At 47.6% G+C, this 20811-nt stretch overlaps 1 protein-coding gene across 3 annotated transcripts; it reads left to right on the forward strand.

Moving 5' to 3' along the window:
• The first annotated feature begins 1407 nt into the window (after positions 1 to 1407).
• On the forward strand, positions 1408 to 20119 carry pum1 (pumilio RNA-binding family member 1). 3 transcript variants are annotated; one of them, XM_036555352.1, is made up of 22 exons: positions 1408 to 1507; positions 7916 to 8283; positions 8775 to 8843; positions 8938 to 9043; positions 9408 to 9595; positions 9819 to 9985; positions 10431 to 10701; positions 11205 to 11298; positions 12182 to 12280; positions 12369 to 12517; positions 12785 to 12923; positions 13252 to 13386; positions 13916 to 14212; positions 14604 to 14840; positions 15274 to 15541; positions 15673 to 15802; positions 16366 to 16500; positions 17309 to 17446; positions 17732 to 17857; positions 18351 to 18472; positions 19219 to 19411; positions 19863 to 20119. In XM_036555352.1, the coding sequence occupies exons 2-22, from the start codon at positions 7927 to 7929 to the stop codon at positions 19992 to 19994; spliced, it is 3552 nt and encodes a 1183-aa protein (XP_036411245.1). In that variant the 5' UTR covers positions 1408 to 1507; positions 7916 to 7926; the 3' UTR covers positions 19995 to 20119. The 3 variants fall into 3 exon arrangements, with proteins under 3 accessions (XP_036411245.1, XP_036411246.1, XP_036411247.1); XM_036555353.1 differs by having other exon boundaries at positions 8941 to 9043; XM_036555354.1 differs by lacking the exons at positions 1408 to 1507; positions 7916 to 8283 and adding an exon at positions 8399 to 8425.
• The last annotated feature ends 692 nt before the right edge of the window (positions 20120 to 20811 follow it).

Genomic DNA, 20811 nt, shown 5'->3' on the forward strand with positions numbered 1-20811 from the left:
GTTTCCAGTTAGCTACAGTTGCTGCCTCCACCTTTGTCTGTCACTTAAGCTCAGTAAATTCCATTTGAAAATGCTACCTCTCTGGAAAATTTGACCTGTATTATTTGACCTGCTCTCTGATCACTGCAATCATTATTTCTTAGCCCCCCAGGGAGACGAAAGACCAGAGAAAGGCTCAAACATTCAAGACCGCCAGTCCTCACTCAGCCCGCCCATAGTTCACGTGGGACACTGACTGCACTTTCGAGGTGACCCATGAGAGGGCGCACAATGCCAATGTCTGAACAAAGGAATATTCTCACGCCATTGGCGTTTTGTTGGGAAAAGTTACATGATACCTGCTTTACCCTGAACAAAACCACGTGCATCAGTGTTTTGGTTCCACGATGATTTAAACTCACAAACCTGGGGACACTTGCTAGTGGAGTTGTAGTAGCAGGAGCAAGCACGTCCTTCATAATTTCTTTGACTTATGAGCTGAACCACCTTAACTTGGTTTCCTGTGGCCCTGCTGCATTATCAGCATGGTAAGATGTATAAACATTTAATCCATTTTCCTACACTGCTACCGATTTCGAACTGATATCGACATTAATTATGTGTATACACTTCCACGTAAAAGTCCACATATGAAGTCACAAACTGAATTTCAGAGCGTGAATTGCGGATATTGGTTACATAGCTATACCTACTCGCAATGATAGTTTTACATATCTCCGGTTACTGATTTCTGCATTCATATCTATAGCTTGACTGTTTTAAAATTTAAGTTGTGGATATTTAGGATTTAGCGGTATGCTTCTCTCTAACTACATCTAATATCTAATGTGTGGTTGCAAAGACGGATTAAATAGTTGCAGTTTGCCATAGCCTACATCGCAGTGAAAACAAATTGACCGTCGTCTAGTTAAGATGCGATAACATATGACGTCATTGGCTGCGCTCCAGAAAATTTAATTCTAATTGAAATGACCAATAATTTAAATCAATGGATGCATTGGTTCATAAGTCTTTTGCTGTATGCATTTAGCTAAACTTGCATTAAAGTTCATTTTAGTGGCCGTATATATGTGTGTTAGCCTGTGCAATTATCGATTTTACCAAGAGATTCAACTCACCAGGACTGGTACATTTTCAATTATAGTGTCCCGTGTTTTTAAATAACGGTTTATAGTAGCAAAGCATGGGCTGCATGATAAATCGTTACATTTATAGCAGGTTTGAAAAATTACATCAAACGTCTTCATGTTCGTAATCGGATACGATAAAGCAGTAACGTGTGTATTATTTGAACTGTGGAACGGCGTTTCTGCATAGTGTGCACCCGTTTAACAAAGAGCTCGCCCGACACTCCCCTCTTGGCGCAATGAACCACACACTCGGCTCACTTTGTTCCCATGATGCAACTCGGTAGACAGCCCGATTGAGCCGCCATGTTGTCGGAGTGAAAGCCAGGGAATCGGAGAGTTCTGGGGCTGAAATCCGTTACCATCCACCCACTCCGCCTGTAAGTATCTGGGCCATCTTGGGGCAGCGAGAGCTTAAGTTTGTATTTCGCAAAATGCTTAGTGTATTTGAAGAATCATAGAATTGTGGTTGTTTTTAACGATTATTTTCCAACCTGTGTTGCTCCCCCCTCCCGTCTCTTCCTCCTCTTGTATCTGTCTTCCTGTCCTGAGTGTTTGGGCCTCTTTTGTTTTCACTAGCGACATGTAGGCTTGTAGAACATTTGTACCGAGGAACTGGTCGAACTCGCGTAGCAAAGCATTTTACGGGTGGCCTTCCGCCCTTTACCGCAGAGCCCGAAAACGGGATTTCATACTGGGGCTTTTTTCGGGGGCGCTGGTTTGTCAGCTCCGGTCTCCAGGAGACAAGGCCATGTATTGTCGCCGAAGACGGGGCTTCTGCGGTGGTCTGAAATGACGGCAGTAGCAACCACAGTCGGCATTTCCAGGTTGCACTAGCCAGCTGCTTATGTGTGAAGCCACTCTTGGCTCGATCAGAGCAGTGGATCTTCTTATTTTTGTTTCTGGCCCGCAACTTATCCCGGGCTCGGTTTGTTTACCGCGATCGATTGGGGGGTGGTGTGTGGTAGCTAGCTGGCTAGACGGCATCCACTAGACTAGAGAGAGCTAGGCGCTTGCTAGTTGTCAGTTTTGTTGTGAAACTAATTGCTATTTTTCGATAATGATTAACCTCGTGGTAGGCACTAACTGATGCATGTTTCCGGGGTAGCTGGTGCTTGTGTAACCGCCGGGTTTCTGTTCGTGGAAAGGGAACAGCCGCGGAATTCTGTGTTGATTTCCGGGTGTTTCCTTATATTTGTGCCGGAGTGGCTAATTACAGTAGCAATGAATGGACATTGTGTGGGAAAACTAGCTAACGGTAAGTGTCAGCCATCGAGCATCGTGGGGATGGACTCTGCGAGCGTTTCGGGAACATTGTAATTGAGTATCTCAAAATGACGAGAACACAGCAGGAACATGGCCGGTTGTTACAGTTCTCTTGAAACGTGGTGCCGGTCGTGCTGGTCTCCACTGTTTTACACACTGCACGTAGAGAATGGGTTGAAGTGGTAATCAGCCAGGTTAGTCTAGTCTCTGAGTTTGTCCCATGTTGGGGAGGTTGAGGACCCATCACATTTTCCTGCTCAACTTCCTGCATGCTCATATTGTGGTATGGTATGTGGGTGGCCTTCTCCTGTGTACTTTTGAGTCCTGTTTCTCCCTTGTCCCTACCTGTATTGACCGCACCACCTCATATGAAACTGTTTGTCCCCCTGTACAACACAACTGACCTGTTCCCTATTTTACACATTCCATTTCTGGACCAGTCAACTGCCCCACCCCCTTCCAGTTCTTTAGCCTGGAGATAAAATTCCCATAATGCAGTTCTATCTAATCCTGCAAATTACACATCGCCCAAGTTTAAAAGGCGTCTGGTCTGTTTCAGTGTGACCAAGCGGTGGGGTGGCAGTTGGGTGAAACTGAAACTCGGCTCTGTCGAACACAGCGTTTAGTTTTGCCTTGGTGCCGTTGGCAGGGGAAGTCCGCAGAGGTCGCTGAGTGCATTTTCACCGGTGCGTGAGGAGCCAATTTCATCAGTGTACTAGAGAAACACCATACCTCATCAGAGATTCCACAGGGTAAAACATTAAGATACTCATCATTCTAATTTAGCAAATAGGCCTTCTGGCCTTTTTAGGTGAATGTTTTATTTTCCCTCAGTCTGTGTGCTTTTAAACCAGGTCAGTGATTTGTCTTAAGTAGCCAGGTTCTCCATGAAGGAATTGAACTCTTATTCCAATCCCCCCCAAATTTTGGCTAAATTCAATTTACCCAGTTACAGTAGATTAGTGGGTTTTGTGCTGTTTGAAAGATCTTGCTTTGAGGTGGGGGTAGGGCTTTTCCCAGAAGTCGTCGTGCTCAGCTTTGTGTGCATTCCACTTGTCAGTTCTCACTCAGAAGTGGAGCACAGTGCATTCTGGGAAAATCTATTTGCTTGCAGCACAGCATTGTCTTTAAAAGAGAAGACCACCACTGATCCACTGCCCCTTAGCCCTTATGGCCAAAGTTCTCATGGTTAAATGTCACAGGAGTATCTTCTTAGCATTTTCCACTACAACCACAAATGAGTCGTTAAGCTAGCGATCTGAGTCTGGTGACCTAGTTAAGTAAAGCCTGGTTGTTATTTTGTTGACTTCTTATTAACCAGGTGCTTTGTAAAATGCTAGTCAGCCTCAGTTGTGGTTTTGACTGGCTAGTTAAATTAAAACAATAGCTACATCTTAAACCTTTTGAATTCAGCATAAATAACACTAAATCATTATGGTGAAATGCTAGATTAAAAATGAAATTAATGAAACAATGTGTGGACTTCAAGATCTAGCCAAACTGAATTAGGCTTTATTATATAGTTATGATATAAACAGTGTACAGTAAAATGTTTTCTTTGACATGATTTTGCCAGTGTCACTCTGAGGTGTTGAGCCATTGTCAGGTGTGCCCTAGGTAGTGGTGGGTATGTCTGCAGCGCACATGTACCACAATGTTAGAGGAGAGACACTGAAATTGCATTAGAATTGACCTCTTAATAAAAATGTTTTCAAATACACAGATGTTGAGGGGAAAGAAAAAATCCTATCTGTAATGTCCAACATGCGAGAATCATTCTTGGATTGTAAGCCACTGTATTCAGCAGTCACTAAAAATGAACCACAGGTATTTCAGTATTGCTCGAAGGCTGTCTTGTGAAGTGGTTCTTATTATCCTGTTCCACACCCTCCATCTCTGGGCTTCTGTCTTTATCAGCACCTGTGATGTGGAAGTACATTTCAGCCTTAAAACACTCCCTGAATTTTTGCTTTGTCTTTATTCTGAGCTAACTAGACAAATCAGATGTCAGTTTCAATACATAGCATAAATGTAAGGTGCTCAATCAAGTGACACTTTTTTTTTTGTTGAGCCTCCCTTTAAGCCAACACATACACTTACAAAGGCCAGAAGTTTCATTTGTGGCTTTGAGTTGGTGCCTTTTTTTAATTTTTATTTTTTTTAAATTTATTAGCGTTATCTTTGTGTGTTGTGGCAGCCAACTTATTGAGGTGTTAAACACCCTAAACTGTGTTTAAAAAGCATATTTGGTTGTTAAGTTACAATTTTTTATGAATTGACAATCCTTGGGTGGATAGGGAGTACTTTAATTGATTCTTGTATATGGGTATTTTGTAGCTGAAATGGTGTAATTGGTGACATTTTTCTTACAGTACCAGTGGCTGTCTTGACTATGTTATGTTAATATGCAGTATTTTGAAAAACTGGCCCAAAGTTTCATAACATTTCTTGTATCTCAAAATGTAAATGTGTCAGCCAAATCACATTGGCTTTTGCTGTTTGATTTCTCCTAGACTATACTGTAATTGCTACCTCATTACCAAGAGTTTGTGCACTTTCTGAAGTTTGTGTTCACTGTAAAGTAAACAGTCGTTTAAACCAATATTTGATCATTTTTCTTTAAGCACAGGCTACTTTCCAAACTTGCAGTACATTTTGTTTTGGAATCTTACATTTTCGTGAGGCCCAGTGGGAAATATTTTATTGAAAAAGGTGTGAAGGAAAGAGACTGCCTAAGTCAGTGACTGTGATGCGGCTAACCAGGGTATGCAGTAAAAATGGCAGTCGTCTGAACACCGTGAATTGTCCTGCAAATATTTAATGCTGTGTGTCTAACCTTTGCAGTGTCGCTGTGATCCTTCAGTGTTTCACCTGGGGCCAGTGCCACTGAGTGTCTGAGAACAGAGCTAGCTTGCACCTGGTCACTGGTTATCCGATTCAGTAGATATGTAGAAAGATGACTGAAGTTTGAGTTGAACAAAGATGCCGCTCAACCGTTCACTTTGTTCTGTAGATGCTGAAATATTGGGGGTTCACAGTTCAATTTGTTTGCATTTCAGGCAGGTCATTGTAGCTGTAGTAACTGCAGCACACACCTGCCTTAAATCACCTTTGTGCTTTCGAATAGCTGGGATCAATAAATTCAGTTATCCAATAAATTACTTAAGATGTCGTGATCGCTATGAGATGCCAGGGAGACCTTTGCCAGCTCGCCTAAGATCAGTTTGCCCTGCCCAATCTTAAGCCCAACCATTTTGTGTAAAAATTTAATTCTAATTCAGGATGTGGTCTTTATTTCTCTTGAAAATAATATCCAACATGGCAGTACATTGTGTAAACATCGATTTTGAAACTGATCGTTTTGTTTGTGCATTCCGTCTTACCGTCAGCTAATTATGGAAATGTAAACACAAAATGGCTGTTAGGCTATCTCCTGTGACAACAAGCAAGAAGTCAAGTGACAGGAAGGACAAACTTTGTAATATTTGTCTTTAAAAAACAATGTCTAACAAGGAGATAAAAACTATGTTAGCTAGTACACTACCTTAATGTGATGTTTTTGCTGGCTGTGTTTCAGTTGTTTATAATGTCCAAATATACATGAAAGCCCCATAGTGTAACTTCAAAAAGTTTGGATCAACCTATTGACTAATTCAACTAAAACAAAAAAAAACTAGTTTTATTCTGATCAAACAGTATTTAGCAGTGTGTTTTAACTGCTTAATGTAGTCTTAATGTAACACAGATTTAAGACAAACCTAATGGAAAACAGCCGAACATTAAAGGTGCAACACTTTTTTTGCAGTGGTAAAATTTATCAAATACACAGGTGAAAAAAATGTATTCCTTAAAAAAAAAAAACCTCGATTTTTGCACATTTTACTGATCTCCTTCACAGCGGGAGCCTGATGGCCAATCAATTAACCATCTAGACTGCAAGATGATATTGGACTGTAAATGGTTTCCCAGCAAGCAGAGAAACAGCTTCAGCGCCTGGCATCTTATATTCCTGTTAGCAAAAGCAGGTCCATTTCCGGTGAGAGTACCTCTCATTTCATTCCTTATTCAGAAGCTACTGGATCCTGTTGCGGTTTCTGTGTGGTTACCGGTGGTTCAGCTGAATGGGGGTAATGACGGCAGCCTTTTCAACGAATCAGTGAAGGATTAAACAAAAATACCAGCCCCTGTTGCTTCATAAACCGGAAAAACTGCCAAGTCAGGAAGTCAAATCATATGTGTGTGTGTGTGGGGGGGGTTTTGCATTCTTTCACACAAAAGTAGAATGAACAAAGCAAGAGAAGGGTTGTGAAATTTATCTGAAGGAAAACCTCTGAACGGCTCTCCTGTTGGCCTGGCTGTAGCCTGACTGTACGGCACTGGCAGTGAGTTTGAATTCCGGGTTCTACTGTACTGTTCCCTTTATCAGCGGAATGGACCGTTGTCATTTATCAGATGCCTGCTCTAAGTTTAGCTGCAGATGTGATAATGGAGCCCAATGGCACTGTGCCACTTTGCGCGATTCGCAGGCTCACGGCTGTGTGGTCAAGTTGCTTGGAGTGCATTATGTGATGCTTTGTTAGTTGTTGAAATCTGAATGTGTTAACAAGTTAATCTAGACCTTCTACGCCAGGTCCGCTTTGGAGTTTTGCCTGAGGATGGAATGAAATTGCATAACTTCAAAGGCATAGGGAACAATAACTTCTACACCCTGTACATTGTCTGTGAAATTATATTTTGTATGTGATTGATGCGTTGAATATTCATCCTATTGGTGGAGATTATATATGACCATTGATCAGTGCAAAACTGTAGGCATTATGGTACAAAAGCACTGCCTGTCTGTCTTAAATGAAGCTGATACATTGCCCAGGCATATTCTTCTCTGCATCATAATGACAGCAAAGAACAGTAAAATAAATGCAGACTGTGATGCATGTGGAAACTGAACACCTTTTTGTCACCGTGACACTTGAAAGCATGTCAGACCAGGCTGACACCACACACACACACACACACACACACACACACACGGATCATTTGAAGCTGTGGTGTTCCACTTCATAATAACTTATGCACAGAAAATAGCTTCTGAGAGAAGTGTCAGAGCAACCCTTTCAACAGAGCTCCAACAGCACATAGTCAGCTCTGTGTATTCAGGCATGACAGTCCTGTCGTACCCACCCCAAAAAGTGTCAATGCAGAATTCAGTACAGTGAAAGAGGACTGTACATGTGCGTGTGTGTGTGTGTGCGCGCGCGCGCACGTGTTTGTGAAAGGGCACATTTATAACACTGTCCTTTGATGCAGTTACTGGTGGAATGAGTATTGTGTTGCCGGTATGTTTGTATGTGTAATGCTGTAGCTTTCTGAAGGCATTGGTGTAAGTTGTGTGTGCCTGTAACACATCTCTGTTGCAGGTGTGGGGTGAATGAACATTATGTAGGTTGTGTGTCTGACAGGTTGTCTGAAGGTCTGTGTGTGCGTGCGTGTGCGTGTGTGTAACGCTGTGTTCTCTGCTGCAGGTGCTGGTGGAATGAGCGTTGCCTGTGTGTTGAAGAGAAAAGCAGTGCTCTGGCAGGACTCCTTCAGCCCCCACCTCAAACAGCCCCCCCTCGAGACCATCCATCCCAGCATGCCCGTGGTGCTGACGACAGGATCGGGAGCCCCCACCGCGGGGCAGACCCCTCAGGCCGCGCCCCCTAGCCAGGCCCTCCCCGGGGGAGTGCACTCCGGCCAGGCGCCCAGCGGGGCGGGGGGAGCGGGACGCTCCCAAGACGATGCCATGGTGGACTACTTCTTCCAGCGGCAGCACGGGGATCAGCCCGGGGTCGGCTACAACAACGGGAAACACCGCTGGCCTACAGGAGACAACATCCACTCTGATAACCAGGTACAGACATTTACCTATAGGAGACAACAGCCACTCTGATAATCAGGTATAGACACATTTGCCTACAGAAGACAACATCCACTCTGATAACCAGGTACAGACACATTTACCTACAGGAGACAACATCCACTCTGATAACCAGGTACTGAGACATTTACCTACAGGTGACATAACCAGGTGCAGGACAGGGACCACAACACCACAAGTCATCATCAGACCATTATTTGGTTAAATTGACCAGTAGTCATGCTTATTAATATACAAAAAAATACTTTCTTGTCAGTGTTTGTGAAGGAGCGCATAATAACCTTGCTTATGGACAATAGATGTGTTATTTACACGCGTAGTCATTCAGGTTCAACCTTCAGTCAGTGGTTTCAGTTAGGCCAGTAAGACCTGAGTTGGTCCAAGGGCTGGAAACGCTATGGGGGTGTGGCCTGCGGTGCTGGAGGAGTTTGGTGGGTTGACTGGGCTGTGCTGTGCTCCTGCAGGTGCGGTCGATGGATGAGCTCAACCACGATTTCCAGGCCCTGGCCCTGGAGGGGAGAGCCATGGGAGAGGTGAGGAGACGGCAGTTTCGGGAGGGGGGAGCTGGGCTCGGGAAGGCGGCGTGAGACTCCTCCCTTAACCTCCATCTCCCTGTCCTTTCTGCAGCAGATCCTCCCAGGGAAGAAGTTCTGGGATTCAGATGACTCCAGTAAAGATGGACCAAAGGGGATTTTCCTGGACCAGTGGCGAGACAGCGCCTGGGGAGCCTCAGGTGAGAGGTGCCACAGTACGCTGTGACACTTGCTGAAGCTGCTCATTTATCCTTTGCATTACATAGACACGCTTTATGTGTAGTATTACAAAGTATTATAATTTGTATTGTAGGGACTGTTGTATTGTAGCATACTTGGTTTTTGTCAGAGTATACAAGGTAACTTGTTGTAGGTCTTGAATAATGTTATGCTCACACTCACTAGTCTGGGAGTGTTGTGAGCCTGGTCTGATGCTGTTGCTTGTTTAAATTGAATGGCTACACTATTTCTATTGCAGTGGAAGTCACTCTGGATAAGAGCATCTGCTAAATGCATGTAATGTAGCTAATGTTGCATTTACATTTTTGCCACCCCGCCCTCCAGACCACTCGGTGTCTCAGCCCATCATGGTGCAGCGCCGGCCGGGCCAGAGCTTCCACGGCGGCAGCGAGGTGGGCTCGGTGCTGTCCCCGCGCTCGGAGAACGGAGGGCTGGGCGTCAGCATGGTGGAGTACGTGCTCAGCTCCTCCCCGGCCGAGAAGCTGGACTCCTGTCTGCGCAAAGGAGCCTTTGTGAGTCCAGATGCCTGCCCCAACTCTCCCTCTGGCCCCTGTCCTCCCTAAAGTCTCCTGTCCCCTTTTCATTTGGGTCTTCAGTTTTCAAAGACAATTTGATGATGAAATGAAGCATAGAGGGAAATGAGTTTGAGTTACAAGACCCCCAGCAGTGGAGATGAAACATTTTTGCCACCGATCAGCTACACTAATGGAATGAAAATCCGCCATCTCTTTTCAGGGGCCCCGGGACCCCGAGTCCGAGGATGGAGAGAAGAGGGAGAAGGCCAAGGCCTCCTTCGATGCTGACAAGCTCAAGGAGCTGAAGGAGACGGAGAGCGACGTCATGGACAACCCCAACGGCCTCCCTGTGCAGAACGGCATGGACGTGGACGTGAAGGATTTCAGGTAAACGCGCATGTTATCACTTTACCGGGGTCACGGCCTGAGCTGAGCATCACCAGCTCACCCACCGACATGCAGCCACTCCACTGTGCCGTCATGTAGCGGCACAGAAGTGGAGTGGGATGAGTTTAATCTGTGCTGACAGCGTGGAGTTATCTGAGGGTAATGGGAAGCCATAGATTTTTGCAGTTTCAGCATTCCTAAAGTGGCAGCCCTTTTTGTTTTCTAAAGACAAGATGGTTTGTTTCAAAGGACTAACTGTAGCCAGCGCAAGAAAAAGGGCAGTAAAAATATCCGTGTGATGTTGGGATTTGCAGTAGATCTTTTCATTGTTCAGTGAATCCAGCTGACTCCGTAATGACCACAGAACTTTGCAGCAGTTTCAGGCTGGCTCTTAGCAGCAGTTTCTGTCCATTTCAGTCTCTGATTTCCCCCCTTTTTCCACCAGCCGCACCCCCGGAAACTGCCCCCTGCCAGGGGCAGAGGTGGATCTGCTGGGGGCCGGGCAGGGCCCCTCAGAGGGCCTGTCCCAGCTGGCAAGCAGCAACGGGCCCAAGCCGGTGGAGGACTTCGGTAGCGTGGAGTCCCAGAGCGTGCCCCTGGATCACATGGAATCTGTAGGCATGGAGCCACTGCAGTTTGAATACCCCACCAATCAGATGCCCATGGACTCGGCTGGTGCCGCTGTGGGGCTGTTTGACTACAACTCCCAGCAGCAGGTGGGTTAAGGGTTGTGCCGCCTACAACACCCAGCAGCATCACATGCTGTGTGCGTTCCCTGCACTGCATTCAATGCAGTCTGCAAGTGTTGCTGGTGGAAGTTCAGATAGAAAAACAAGTTGCCATTTCAGAAGCATACAGAGTAAAAATATTCCACAGCCTTCAAGTACACTTTTGGCCTTTGATCAGCATTGTTGGAAATAGAGCCTTTTGCCTTTTAAACTGACCTAGTGTCTATCTAGCATTTTGGGTTCTGTGGTAATTGTAAGGTAATTGTGAGATTTCATATCAGACCCGAACTGAGACATTCTGTCAGACTTGCTGGTTTGAATCCATCCTAGTTAATTTGTTTGTAGTTAATTTCAACCCGTTTTTAAGGGTTCAGAATATTCAGTAACATGCATAATGGCTTCTCCTTCCCAACTTTACTGTGAGGTGTGACTAGGGTGAGTGTTTTTTTTTTTTTTTTTTTTGTTTAAACCCCCCACCCTTCCTTCTCTAGCTGTTCCAGAGACCCAACGCGCTGGCGGTTCAGCCTCTCACCGCTGCCCAGCAACAGCAGTACGCCTTGGCAGCTGCACAGCAGCCCCACATTGGTGAGCTCCGTGGACCGTCTCCGTCTCTCACGCCCGTGTTTCTGAGCGCACGCTCGGGAGTGTGTTGCTGGGTACACGTCATGTCTGCCTGTGTGTTTCCGTCTGTACATGTGTGCGCTGGTCTGCGTCGCCTGGTTTCCGGAACGTGCGTCCCGGTTAGCCGCTTCCGCTTACAGACAGCTGTAGATAAGGTGTAATTGAAAATGGGCAGTCAGTTTCCCAGCATTCGGTGTGACCAGGGTGTGGTTACACTGCGCTTGACTGAAGGAGGAAGTAGGCTGGCACAATTGCAAGTAAATTGTGTAGTCTCATGAGAATGGAGCTTTTTTTGTAACTAATAATTGAACATGCCCTACCAAACAGACATTGTCTGTTCATTTCCATACTTGGCTATTTTAGGCGCACTTACTTTCTAGCTATGACTGAATGAAGATGCCAGACTTAGGAGAAGAGAGCTGCAGATTTTCAATACAGCGACACTGCAGTCAATAGACAAACAATGCAGGAAGATATTAAAATGTATCAGCTGGGCCACTTTTCCATACAGTTATCTAGCTATGAAGTTTGCTGCTAATATGCGCCCAGGTGCTATATTTTTGCTAACTAGCAGTTCCACTAGTTGCTTGGTAGGTTACCACTGTGAAAAAAGAGAGATGGACATCAAACATCTAACCATGCTTAATGGTACTTCAGATGAAATGCAAAGGAAATGAAAATCTTTTTGATGCACCCTTGTATGGAACCAGGCTGTGTGCATGTGTGCACGTTTGCTTTTTTGTGTTTCTGCCATTGTGTGCGTTTGTCTCTGTCTCAGTCTTTGTGCACCTCTGTGTATTTTTACCTCAGTCCCTTAAATGCTCTTTGTCCCGGTCTTCTCTCCCAGGTCTGGCCCCTGCCTTTGTCCCGAACCCTTACATCATCAGTGCTGCCCCCCCTGGTACCGACCCGTATGCTGCGGGTCTGGCTGCGGCCGCCACTCTGGGTGAGTCACCGCTCTTCCGCCTGCGGTCGCAGCGTTTGTGTGAAGCCTCTCTGACTTTATCTAATACGGCCGCGTCTGCTCTCCCCAGGCCCAGCGGTGATGCCCCACCAATATTACGGGGTGACCCCCTGGGGCGTGTACCCGGCTAACCTCTTCCAACAGCAGGCCGCTGCAGCTGCAGCCTCTAACTCGGCCAATCAGCAGGCGGCGGGGCAGAGCCAGCAGAACCAGCAGCAGGTGAGCTTCTTGTGTCCAGCCTCCCATTGGCTGAGCCGTTCTGTTTTCCCCCACCCCTCCATTGTTTTAGCTCAGATCTTACTCTGCCTATTAGCCGGTAATCCCCTGAATAAGAACCTCTCCGACAGCTGCAATAGCTGAAGCGTGCGATCGTCTTGAAGCAGAGTGTGAAGAATTGCATTGTATGAAATCATATTAGTTTTGATAGTTTATGTAATGGAAATAAGTCATGATATCTGACCCTGAGACTCCCTTTTGTTGCGGTAGGTCATGCGTGCAGGAGGAAACCAGCGACCTCTGACCCCCAACCAGAGCCAGCAAGGGCAGCAAACCGAGCAGCTGGTGGCGGCGGCCGCTGTGAACTCCGCCCTGGCGTTCGGGCAAGGACTGGCTGCAGGTGTTCCTGGTGAGCGACCTTCGACCCCGATTTCCCGTTATGCTGACATTTTTATACACAGAGTACACGTCGCATGCAGATAGTCTTTTTGGGGGGTGCATCTCTTTCCTGCTGTCTGACTGGAAAGAACCACAGGGTGCAGTTACCAGATGTCTGGGGGGAAAAAAGTTAGAAATGACTTACACTTGATTCATCTTCTCCGTTGTACATGTCATTTCTTATCACAGTATTATAACATTGCATCTCTTCTCATCACAATATTGTGTACAGAATGTGAATTTTATTCGCAGGATCCACACTGGAGTAGCAGTTTAACCCTTAACCCCCCTTTTCCTAGGTTACCCAGTCCTAGCGCCGACTGCCTACTATGACCAGACGGGGGCGCTGGTGGTGAACACGGGGGCTCGCAGCGGCCCCGTCCGTTTGATGGCTCCTGCTTCTGTTATCATCAGTCCCACTGCCGCGCAAGCTGGTGAGACTGTGCCTGTGCTCGTACTGTTCCTCATCCTCTCACAGACCCTTCCTCAGCGCCAGCTATCACTTTCATTGATCCCTTTGCTCCCATAACATCCAAAGCATTTGACGTTTAGTGGTAAGTTGAGAAGTTCCCAACAGACTGTTCTCTCATGACCAGCTTTAACAAATGCCCTCCTTCTCCCTCCCTGTTGCCCCTTCTGTTGCTCTCTGCATCTGTCCTCCCCACTCACTCTCCCGCTGTTCCTTTCTTCCTTGGTCCCTTGGTCTCCTCCTTACTTGCTCCCTTTCCTTTATTCTCTTTACTCTGACTCTCTCTCCCCCTATCTCTTTCTTGCTCTCTCTCTCACCGCCTCTCTCCCTCTTCTCTCTCTCTCCCTACCTTCCTCTTGCTCTCCCTCTCTCCCCCTCTCTCCCGGTCTCTTTCCCTCCTCTCTCTCTCTTTCTCTCTCTCTACACCTTCCTCTTGCTCTCTTTCTCTTTCTCCCGGTCTCTCTCTCTCTCTCTCCCTCTCTCCCCCTGAGCAGTGGCGGCAGCCGCGGCCTCGGCCAATGGGGCGACTGGCGGTCTGGCGGGCGGTGCTAACGGGCCGTTCCGGGCTCTGGGCTCCCAGCAGCCGCAGCCCCAGCAGCAGCCAGGCGGCAGCATGGCCTCCAGCTCCTTCTACGGCAGCAGCTCCATGAGCTCCAGCTCCCAGAGCAGCTCCCTGTTCTCCCAGGGCTCAGCCCAGCCGGGCAGCACCTCGCTGGGCTTCGGCGGGGGCGGGGGCTCCTCCTCCCTGGGGGCCACGCTGGGAGCCACGCTGGGAGGTTTCGGGACTGCGGGTACGTTCCTCTACCCCTCACACCCCTACAGCCAGAGCAGAGGTGGAACACCACCCCTTGCCTGGCATGGGAAGCCTGGGGGGGTACTTAGTGAGTGCGTGTAAAGGGAGGGGTGTTGGGGTGTCTGCAAGTATGGGTAGTAGGCATTGAATGTGATGGAAGAAAGGATCTGTCTGTCAGAATCTCTGTATGTTTGCGTATGTTTTTGTTTTGGGGGTTAGTGGGTAGCGGCAGGTGCAGTGGATTTACAAATGGAAGAATAGGACAGCCTGTAGTGAAATGTGCTTGCTTTTTTTTACCTGTCTGGTGAAGTTGCAGAGCAGTTTTGAAATGTCTGAAAGGTTTGACAGGTTTGTTCAGTGTGGGCTCTTTCTCTTTGGTCTTCCGGTAGTTGCCAATTCGAACACGGGCAGCGGCTCCCGGCGAGACTCCCTGACCAGCAGCTCTGAGCTGTACAAGCGCACGCCCAGCAGCCTCACTCCCATTGGACACAGCTTCTACAACGGCCTGGGCTTCTCCTCATCCCCCGGACCCGTGGGCATGCCCCTGCCCAATCAGGGCCCCAGCCACTCTCTGACACCGCCCCCCTCTCTGTCGACCCATGGCTCCTCCTCCAGCCTCAACTTGGGTGAGTGTGTCCGTCTGTCTAGGCCTGTCAGTAATACAATATCTGCATCTGGTTTCTGGTCTTTGTTTCTGTTTACAGTGCCCGTAGGTCTATTTCTTTGTGTTTGTCTCTGTCTAGTTCAAATTCATACTGCTTTATTGCAGTAAATTACAGTTCTGTATATATAATCAAATGTACAGCATAGCATAGCGGTAAGGAGCAGGGGTCATAAAAAGGTTGCCGGTTCGATTCCCTGCTGCGACACAATGCTGTTGTACCATTGTGCAAGGTACCTAATCCAGCTGTCGAAGTGGATGATGTGCAGAAATTGTAACCTTTGTAAGTCGCTCTGGATAAGAGCATCTGCTATGCCAGTAATGTAATGTAAATATTCTGTGCAGTGGCACTGCCTTGTTTGCTACCCTGACTGATTGTTGGCCCCTCCCCCATCCAGGAGGCCTGACCAATGGCAGCGGGCGTTACATCTCGGCGGCCCCGGGAGCGGAGGCCAAGTACCGGAGCGCGAGCAGCGGCTCCAGCCTCTTCAGCCCCAGCAGCCAGCTCTTCCCATCGTCACGGTTACGCTACGGCATGTCCGACGTCATGCCCTCGGGCCGCAGCCGGCTGCTGGAGGACTTCCGCAACAACCGCTACCCCAACCTGCAGCTGCGCGAGATAGCCGGCCACATCATGGAGTTCTCCCAGGACCAGCACGGGTCCAGGTACTGCTCGCTGGCCCCTTCCCATCATGCACCATGTGCAGCGAATCACGTGTCGTAATAGTGATTAGAAACAGCTGACACTGCAAGCTTTGTGTTTTGAGTTTTTAACTTCCTCTTCCTCCCCGTCTCAGGTTTATACAGTTGAAGCTGGAGCGTGCCACCCCGGCGGAGCGTCAGCTGGTCTTCAGTGAGATTCTGCAGGCCGCCTACCAGCTCATGGTGGATGTCTTCGGGAACTACGTCATCCAGAAGTTCTTTGAGGTTCGCCAGAGCTCCCCGGCAGTGACACTCGCACACACAGCCACAGGGATTAGTGTCTCATCAGTGTTATTTATTCCTTGTCTTCATCTAGTGACCCTGTGGGAACCACTACTCCGTACCCACAAAATTGAATTTAGTCATGCTGACATTCTCCATTTGCCCTGCGTGCATTATTAGGGGAATTCCCCTGCAGTGGCACTATGTTTTTGCACATTTCTGCATACAGGATTTCGGCTGGCTGGTTTTCCACATTCATTTTACTTCTACTGACTGAATGGACCCCATGTTTCCCCTCTATATAACATTTACATTTATTTATTTAGCAGACGCTTTTATCCAAAGCAACTTACAAAAGTGTATACAGGAAGTATAGCAACAGTACAGGGACAGGATGTGTACAGATCCACAATGAGACTGTTCTCAGCTGAGAGCAAGGTCTGTTTGAGGACACAGTACTATCAGATTTGTACAACTACAGCGTATAGGGCAACTAATACAATACACGTAACGTAAGAGCATGTGCTTTGTCGTCACTAAATTTGAGTTCTCCCTCCCGGGTGCAGTTCGGCAGTCTGGATCAGAAGCTGGCGCTGGCCGAGCGGATCCGCGGCCACGTCCTGTCTCTGGCGCTGCAGATGTACGGCTGCAGGGTCATCCAGAAGGCCCTGGAGTTCATCCCCTCTGACCAGCAGGTCATCGTGAGTGTCTGCTGCTCCTCCCCAGTGCTGCTCTGTGTTAATGGCAGCCTTCACTGTGTGTTATGTTCTTATTTTGTAGAAAATGTCTGCATTTTACACACACACACACACACACACACACAAACCTTTTGCAAAGAGACAGGGACGACATAGAACAAACAATGCAGTAAACCAGAACACAGAACTGCCCACAGTGGAATAAGTTCCTAATCTGTTGCGACAGTTGAATTTCTGATTTAACTAATTCCAATTGCTATTTGTGAAGCTGTTACCTAAAGCCAGTTGGAGCTGTGTTGGTGTGTATTTCAAGGTTCAGGACCAACTGAGGGGGGGGGGGGGGATACTTCTCTGCACTGAGCTCTTGGGTTTGGAAGACATTGTACTGGGGGTATACAAATAGATTTTCAAACCCAGGATCCAATGTTTGCACAATCAAAGCTGCCAGTTCTATTAATAATATTTCACAACGCTTTCCTTACGCAAGCACTGTGGAAGTTTAAAATCCCTGATTGCTACGAAGGACATATGGGTAGCCTTCACCCGCAGGAAGTCATGGTATTAAACAAAACGTTCAGGTAATTGTCATAAAAATTATTCCCTACACTGCTTTGCCATATTGACTTGAGCTTTGCTGAAGCATGCAAACCCGTTTCACCCACCCTGTGAAAGGGAAGCAGAGCTGTCTGACCGTTACTCAGAACACTGCGCGTGGTAAAGGTCAGCACTCGGGCGTTTACTTTAGTACTGCAGAAACCGCTCCTCTGATCACTCCCTTACGCTCTCTCTCCTCCTGTTTCTGCCTGTGTAGAGCGAGATGGTGCGAGAGCTGGACGGTCATGTGCTGAAGTGTGTGAAAGACCAGAACGGGAACCACGTGGTGCAGAAGTGCATCGAGTGTGTCCAGCCCCACGCCCTGCAGTTCATCATCGATGCCTTCAAGGGCCAGGTGAGTCGACTGTGCCTCTTGCTCTTGAGCCAAGGTGGCGCTTTTTTTTTTAATCCAAATGGTGGGTAGGTGTGAGCAGTTGCTCAGTTCTCATTTAGCCCTGCCTGAACTTGTAGGAGAAAAAGGTGAGACTGCCGAGCATGACTGGCTTCTCTGGCGCAGTGAAATACAGGGGTTGTTTAGCTGCAGCTGTAGCGACGGCGTTTCCGTCGGCTGTAGAGCCGTTGGGTTGGCGTGTCCGCTACCCCGGGTGTCATGACTGACAGCCGCGTCCTTGTCCTCCAGGTGTTTGCTCTCTCCACCCACCCCTACGGCTGCCGTGTGATCCAGCGCATCCTGGAGCACTGCCTACCCGAGCAGACCCTGACAATACTGGAGGAGCTGCACCAGCACACCGAGCAGCTTGTGCAGGTAACCCACAGCTACCCCGAGCGCACGTCACCATACGAAGCAGTTCGCACAATGGGCCCGCAGATGGCCCGGTCCATTGAGTGGCTCCTTCCAAGCACAGGCCGTAGGCGTTACCGGTTTAAATCCGAGGTTTCAGTAGCCACCGGTAACCAGGTGTCTGCAGCAGACGAACGTAATTGGCTGAGTTTTCCTCTAAGAGGGAAGATTTTACAATGTGGAAAGTCCGATCTTTACAATTGGTGATTCCAAAGTCAGGGGGAAAAGGCATTAAAACATTACAGGGATGTAAGTGTTGAGCACAGTGCACATGAACAAAAACCAACACACACACCTGCACATTCTTTGGGTCTACACTGCTTGCTCTGAAGGATCTGCACCACCACACCGAGCAGCTCACACAGGTGACCTCACACTTCTGCGCACCCACATAAACCCCCCCCCCCCCCCCCCGTCATAGTCTTGCATTTACCTCACAGCCCTTTTTATGTTCCAGGACCAGTACGGAAATTACGTCATCCAGCACGTTCTAGAGCACGGCCGCGCTGAGGACAAGAGCAAGATCGTGGCGGAGATCCGGGGGAACGTACTGGGACTCAGTCAACACAAATTCGCCAGGTATTCACACCCGTAGCCCAGCTGCACTAGCTAGCCGGTCTGACTCTCCGACTGACGTACTCTGACTGGTCGCGTTCAGACATGGATACCTTTGCTCTGAGGCATCATGTATTAAAATGGAAGCGAAATTGATGGAGGTTGGTACCCTTTTTTGAATTGCTTAATTGATTGGTTCAATATTTTTCATGCATCCCATAATGGGTGGACTTTACTGTGTGACATAAATCACTGACTCATAAACAAATCAAAACTGTATGATTGGTTTTTGTCAGTGACTTGCTTACAACACATAATGGATCCCTCATTCTCCACTACCACATACCCATCACAACTGGATAGGTCTTGTGCTATAAGTGACCTAGAAAATTTGGCAGTGAGGAGTTAAACATGGACAGTATGGCAGAAATATTGCTGATAGGAAAACGGATAATAACGTGATTCAACAAGGTTTCTTTTCCCTTCACATGATGGCGCAATTAATAAAAATGCAAACCGCATTCAAGAGGAGGAATGGACAGAACAGATAAAGCATGTAAAATTTCCACAAGACTTTGGGGGGGGAGGGGGGGGGGTGTACATTCCAAATTACATTCTAGCTAGCTTTAATGAAAGTCACAAGGTCATTTGACATTTTTTGCTGCATGTCCTGAGGGCCACGAAACATTTTATCAGTTCCTCATTCTGTGCTGTTCGATATTGTGATGCTTCATCTCATGCCTGCTGTAAAACGTCTGTCCTCCCTGCAGCAACGTGGTGGAGAAGTGCGTGACCCACGCCTCGCGGGCGGAGCGCGCCATGCTGATCGACGAGGTGTGCAGCATGAACGACGGGCCCCACAGTGCCTTATACACCATGATGAAGGACCAGTACGCCAACTACGTGGTGCAGAAGATGATCGACGTTGCCGAGCCCACACAGCGCAAGATCGTCATGCACAAGGTGTGTGTTTGTGTGTGTGTGTGTGCGCGCGTGTGTGTTTTTGCACGCGTGTGCTATACATGGGGTAGCAGTGTAGCGTAGTAATGATTAGGACTCATAACTGAATGGTTGCCAGTTCGATTCCCCGCTGGGGCACTGCTGCTGTACCCTTGGGCAAGGCACTTAACCCAGAATTTCCTCAGTAAATATCCAGCTGTATAAGTGGGTGACAGGCAAAAACTTGTGACCTATGTAAATCACTCTGGATAAGAGCGTCTGTTAAATGCCAATAAGGTAATGTAGCGGGTGTGAGCGTTTCACCACGAAAATAGTCGAGTTGGTGCTGGTGTGCGTTATGCCATACGGGCCTCTCCATCGGTGTGTGCATGTGTGACTGAGCTGGTATGCCTTTGACAGAGGAAGTACAGGTGTACTAGTGTGTGTGGTTCACAGTCTCTCTCCCTCCTCACAGATCCGGCCCCACATGGCCACTCTGAGGAAGTACACGTACGGGAAACACATCCTGGCCAAGCTGGAGAAGTACTATATGAAGAATGGAGTGGATCTGGGGCCTATCTGCGGGCCCCCAAACGGCATCATGTAAACCCCCTGACTCCACTCTCCTCTGTTTCCTCCTCCTCTTCCTCCTTCCCCGTCTTCACCCCTCAGAACACCAGAGAGCTGGGTTGACCTGCACGGGCCACCCCAACCCCTCCCGACCCCCCCCCCCCCCCCCCCACCCCCTGTTCTCCTTAGTGACGTTTGAGTTCCTGTGAGCGTGCTCATTTTACAAGAAGCCTTGCAATTTTCTTCATGAGATAAGAACTCCAAGTAAAGCTTGTAGTTTTTTTCCCTCTCTCTCTCTTAATTTAAGGCCTACTGCCGTGTTTTTTTTTTTTTTCTTTGTACCTTCTCTCTGGTGTATAGAATAATTGTACATATGTCAGAACGGTCCAGTGGCTGTCGAGGGCCAAGCATTTCCTTAGCGTTTGCGTTTCTGCTTGTGGGGAGCAAGGGAGAGGGTGTACGCTGGAGGTGAGGTGGGGCTTATGGGTATGGGCGCTGATTTTTTCCCCCCCACCCCCCTCTTCATTTAGGCCCCCGTTTGTCTTCAAGAACATCGTCATTTCACCCTTTATTATTTGCTACTGCTATGGCACAGACAAGATTTTCATTTGATTTATTTTTATTTGTATTGGATTTAAAAAAAAGCGTATTTAATTTTCAGTTCAGTTAACTCTTAAAAATCACAGAAGCAGAGCCAGATTGGGATGTCCCTGGTGTTTGTTTTGTTAACATTAAGCAGACTTTTTGATTATTTAGCATGGGAGAAAAGTTTTTGGTCTTGCTTATATAAATATATAGTGTATACTTGGTGTAGACTTTTGCATATATATATAAATATATATATAAAAACTTTG

Source organism: Megalops cyprinoides, chromosome 21, assembly GCF_013368585.1.
Source record: "Megalops cyprinoides isolate fMegCyp1 chromosome 21, fMegCyp1.pri, whole genome shotgun sequence".
Taxonomy (NCBI): domain Eukaryota; kingdom Metazoa; phylum Chordata; class Actinopteri; order Elopiformes; family Megalopidae; genus Megalops; species Megalops cyprinoides.

What these genes read in the sequence shown, in the direction of transcription:
- pum1 (XM_036555352.1), top strand. Translation starts at nt 7,927, where the DNA reads ATGAGCGTTGCCTGTGTGTTGAAGAGAAAAGCAGTGCTCTGGCAGGAC. An exon ending in CCTCTGACCAGCAGGTCATC is followed by an intron (nt 16,501 to 17,308) that starts GTGAGTGTCTGC and finishes CTGCCTGTGTAG; the next exon opens with AGCGAGATGGTGCGAGAGCT. An exon ending in AGTCAACACAAATTCGCCAG is followed by an intron (nt 18,473 to 19,218) that starts GTATTCACACCC and finishes TCCTCCCTGCAG; the next exon opens with CAACGTGGTGGAGAAGTGCG.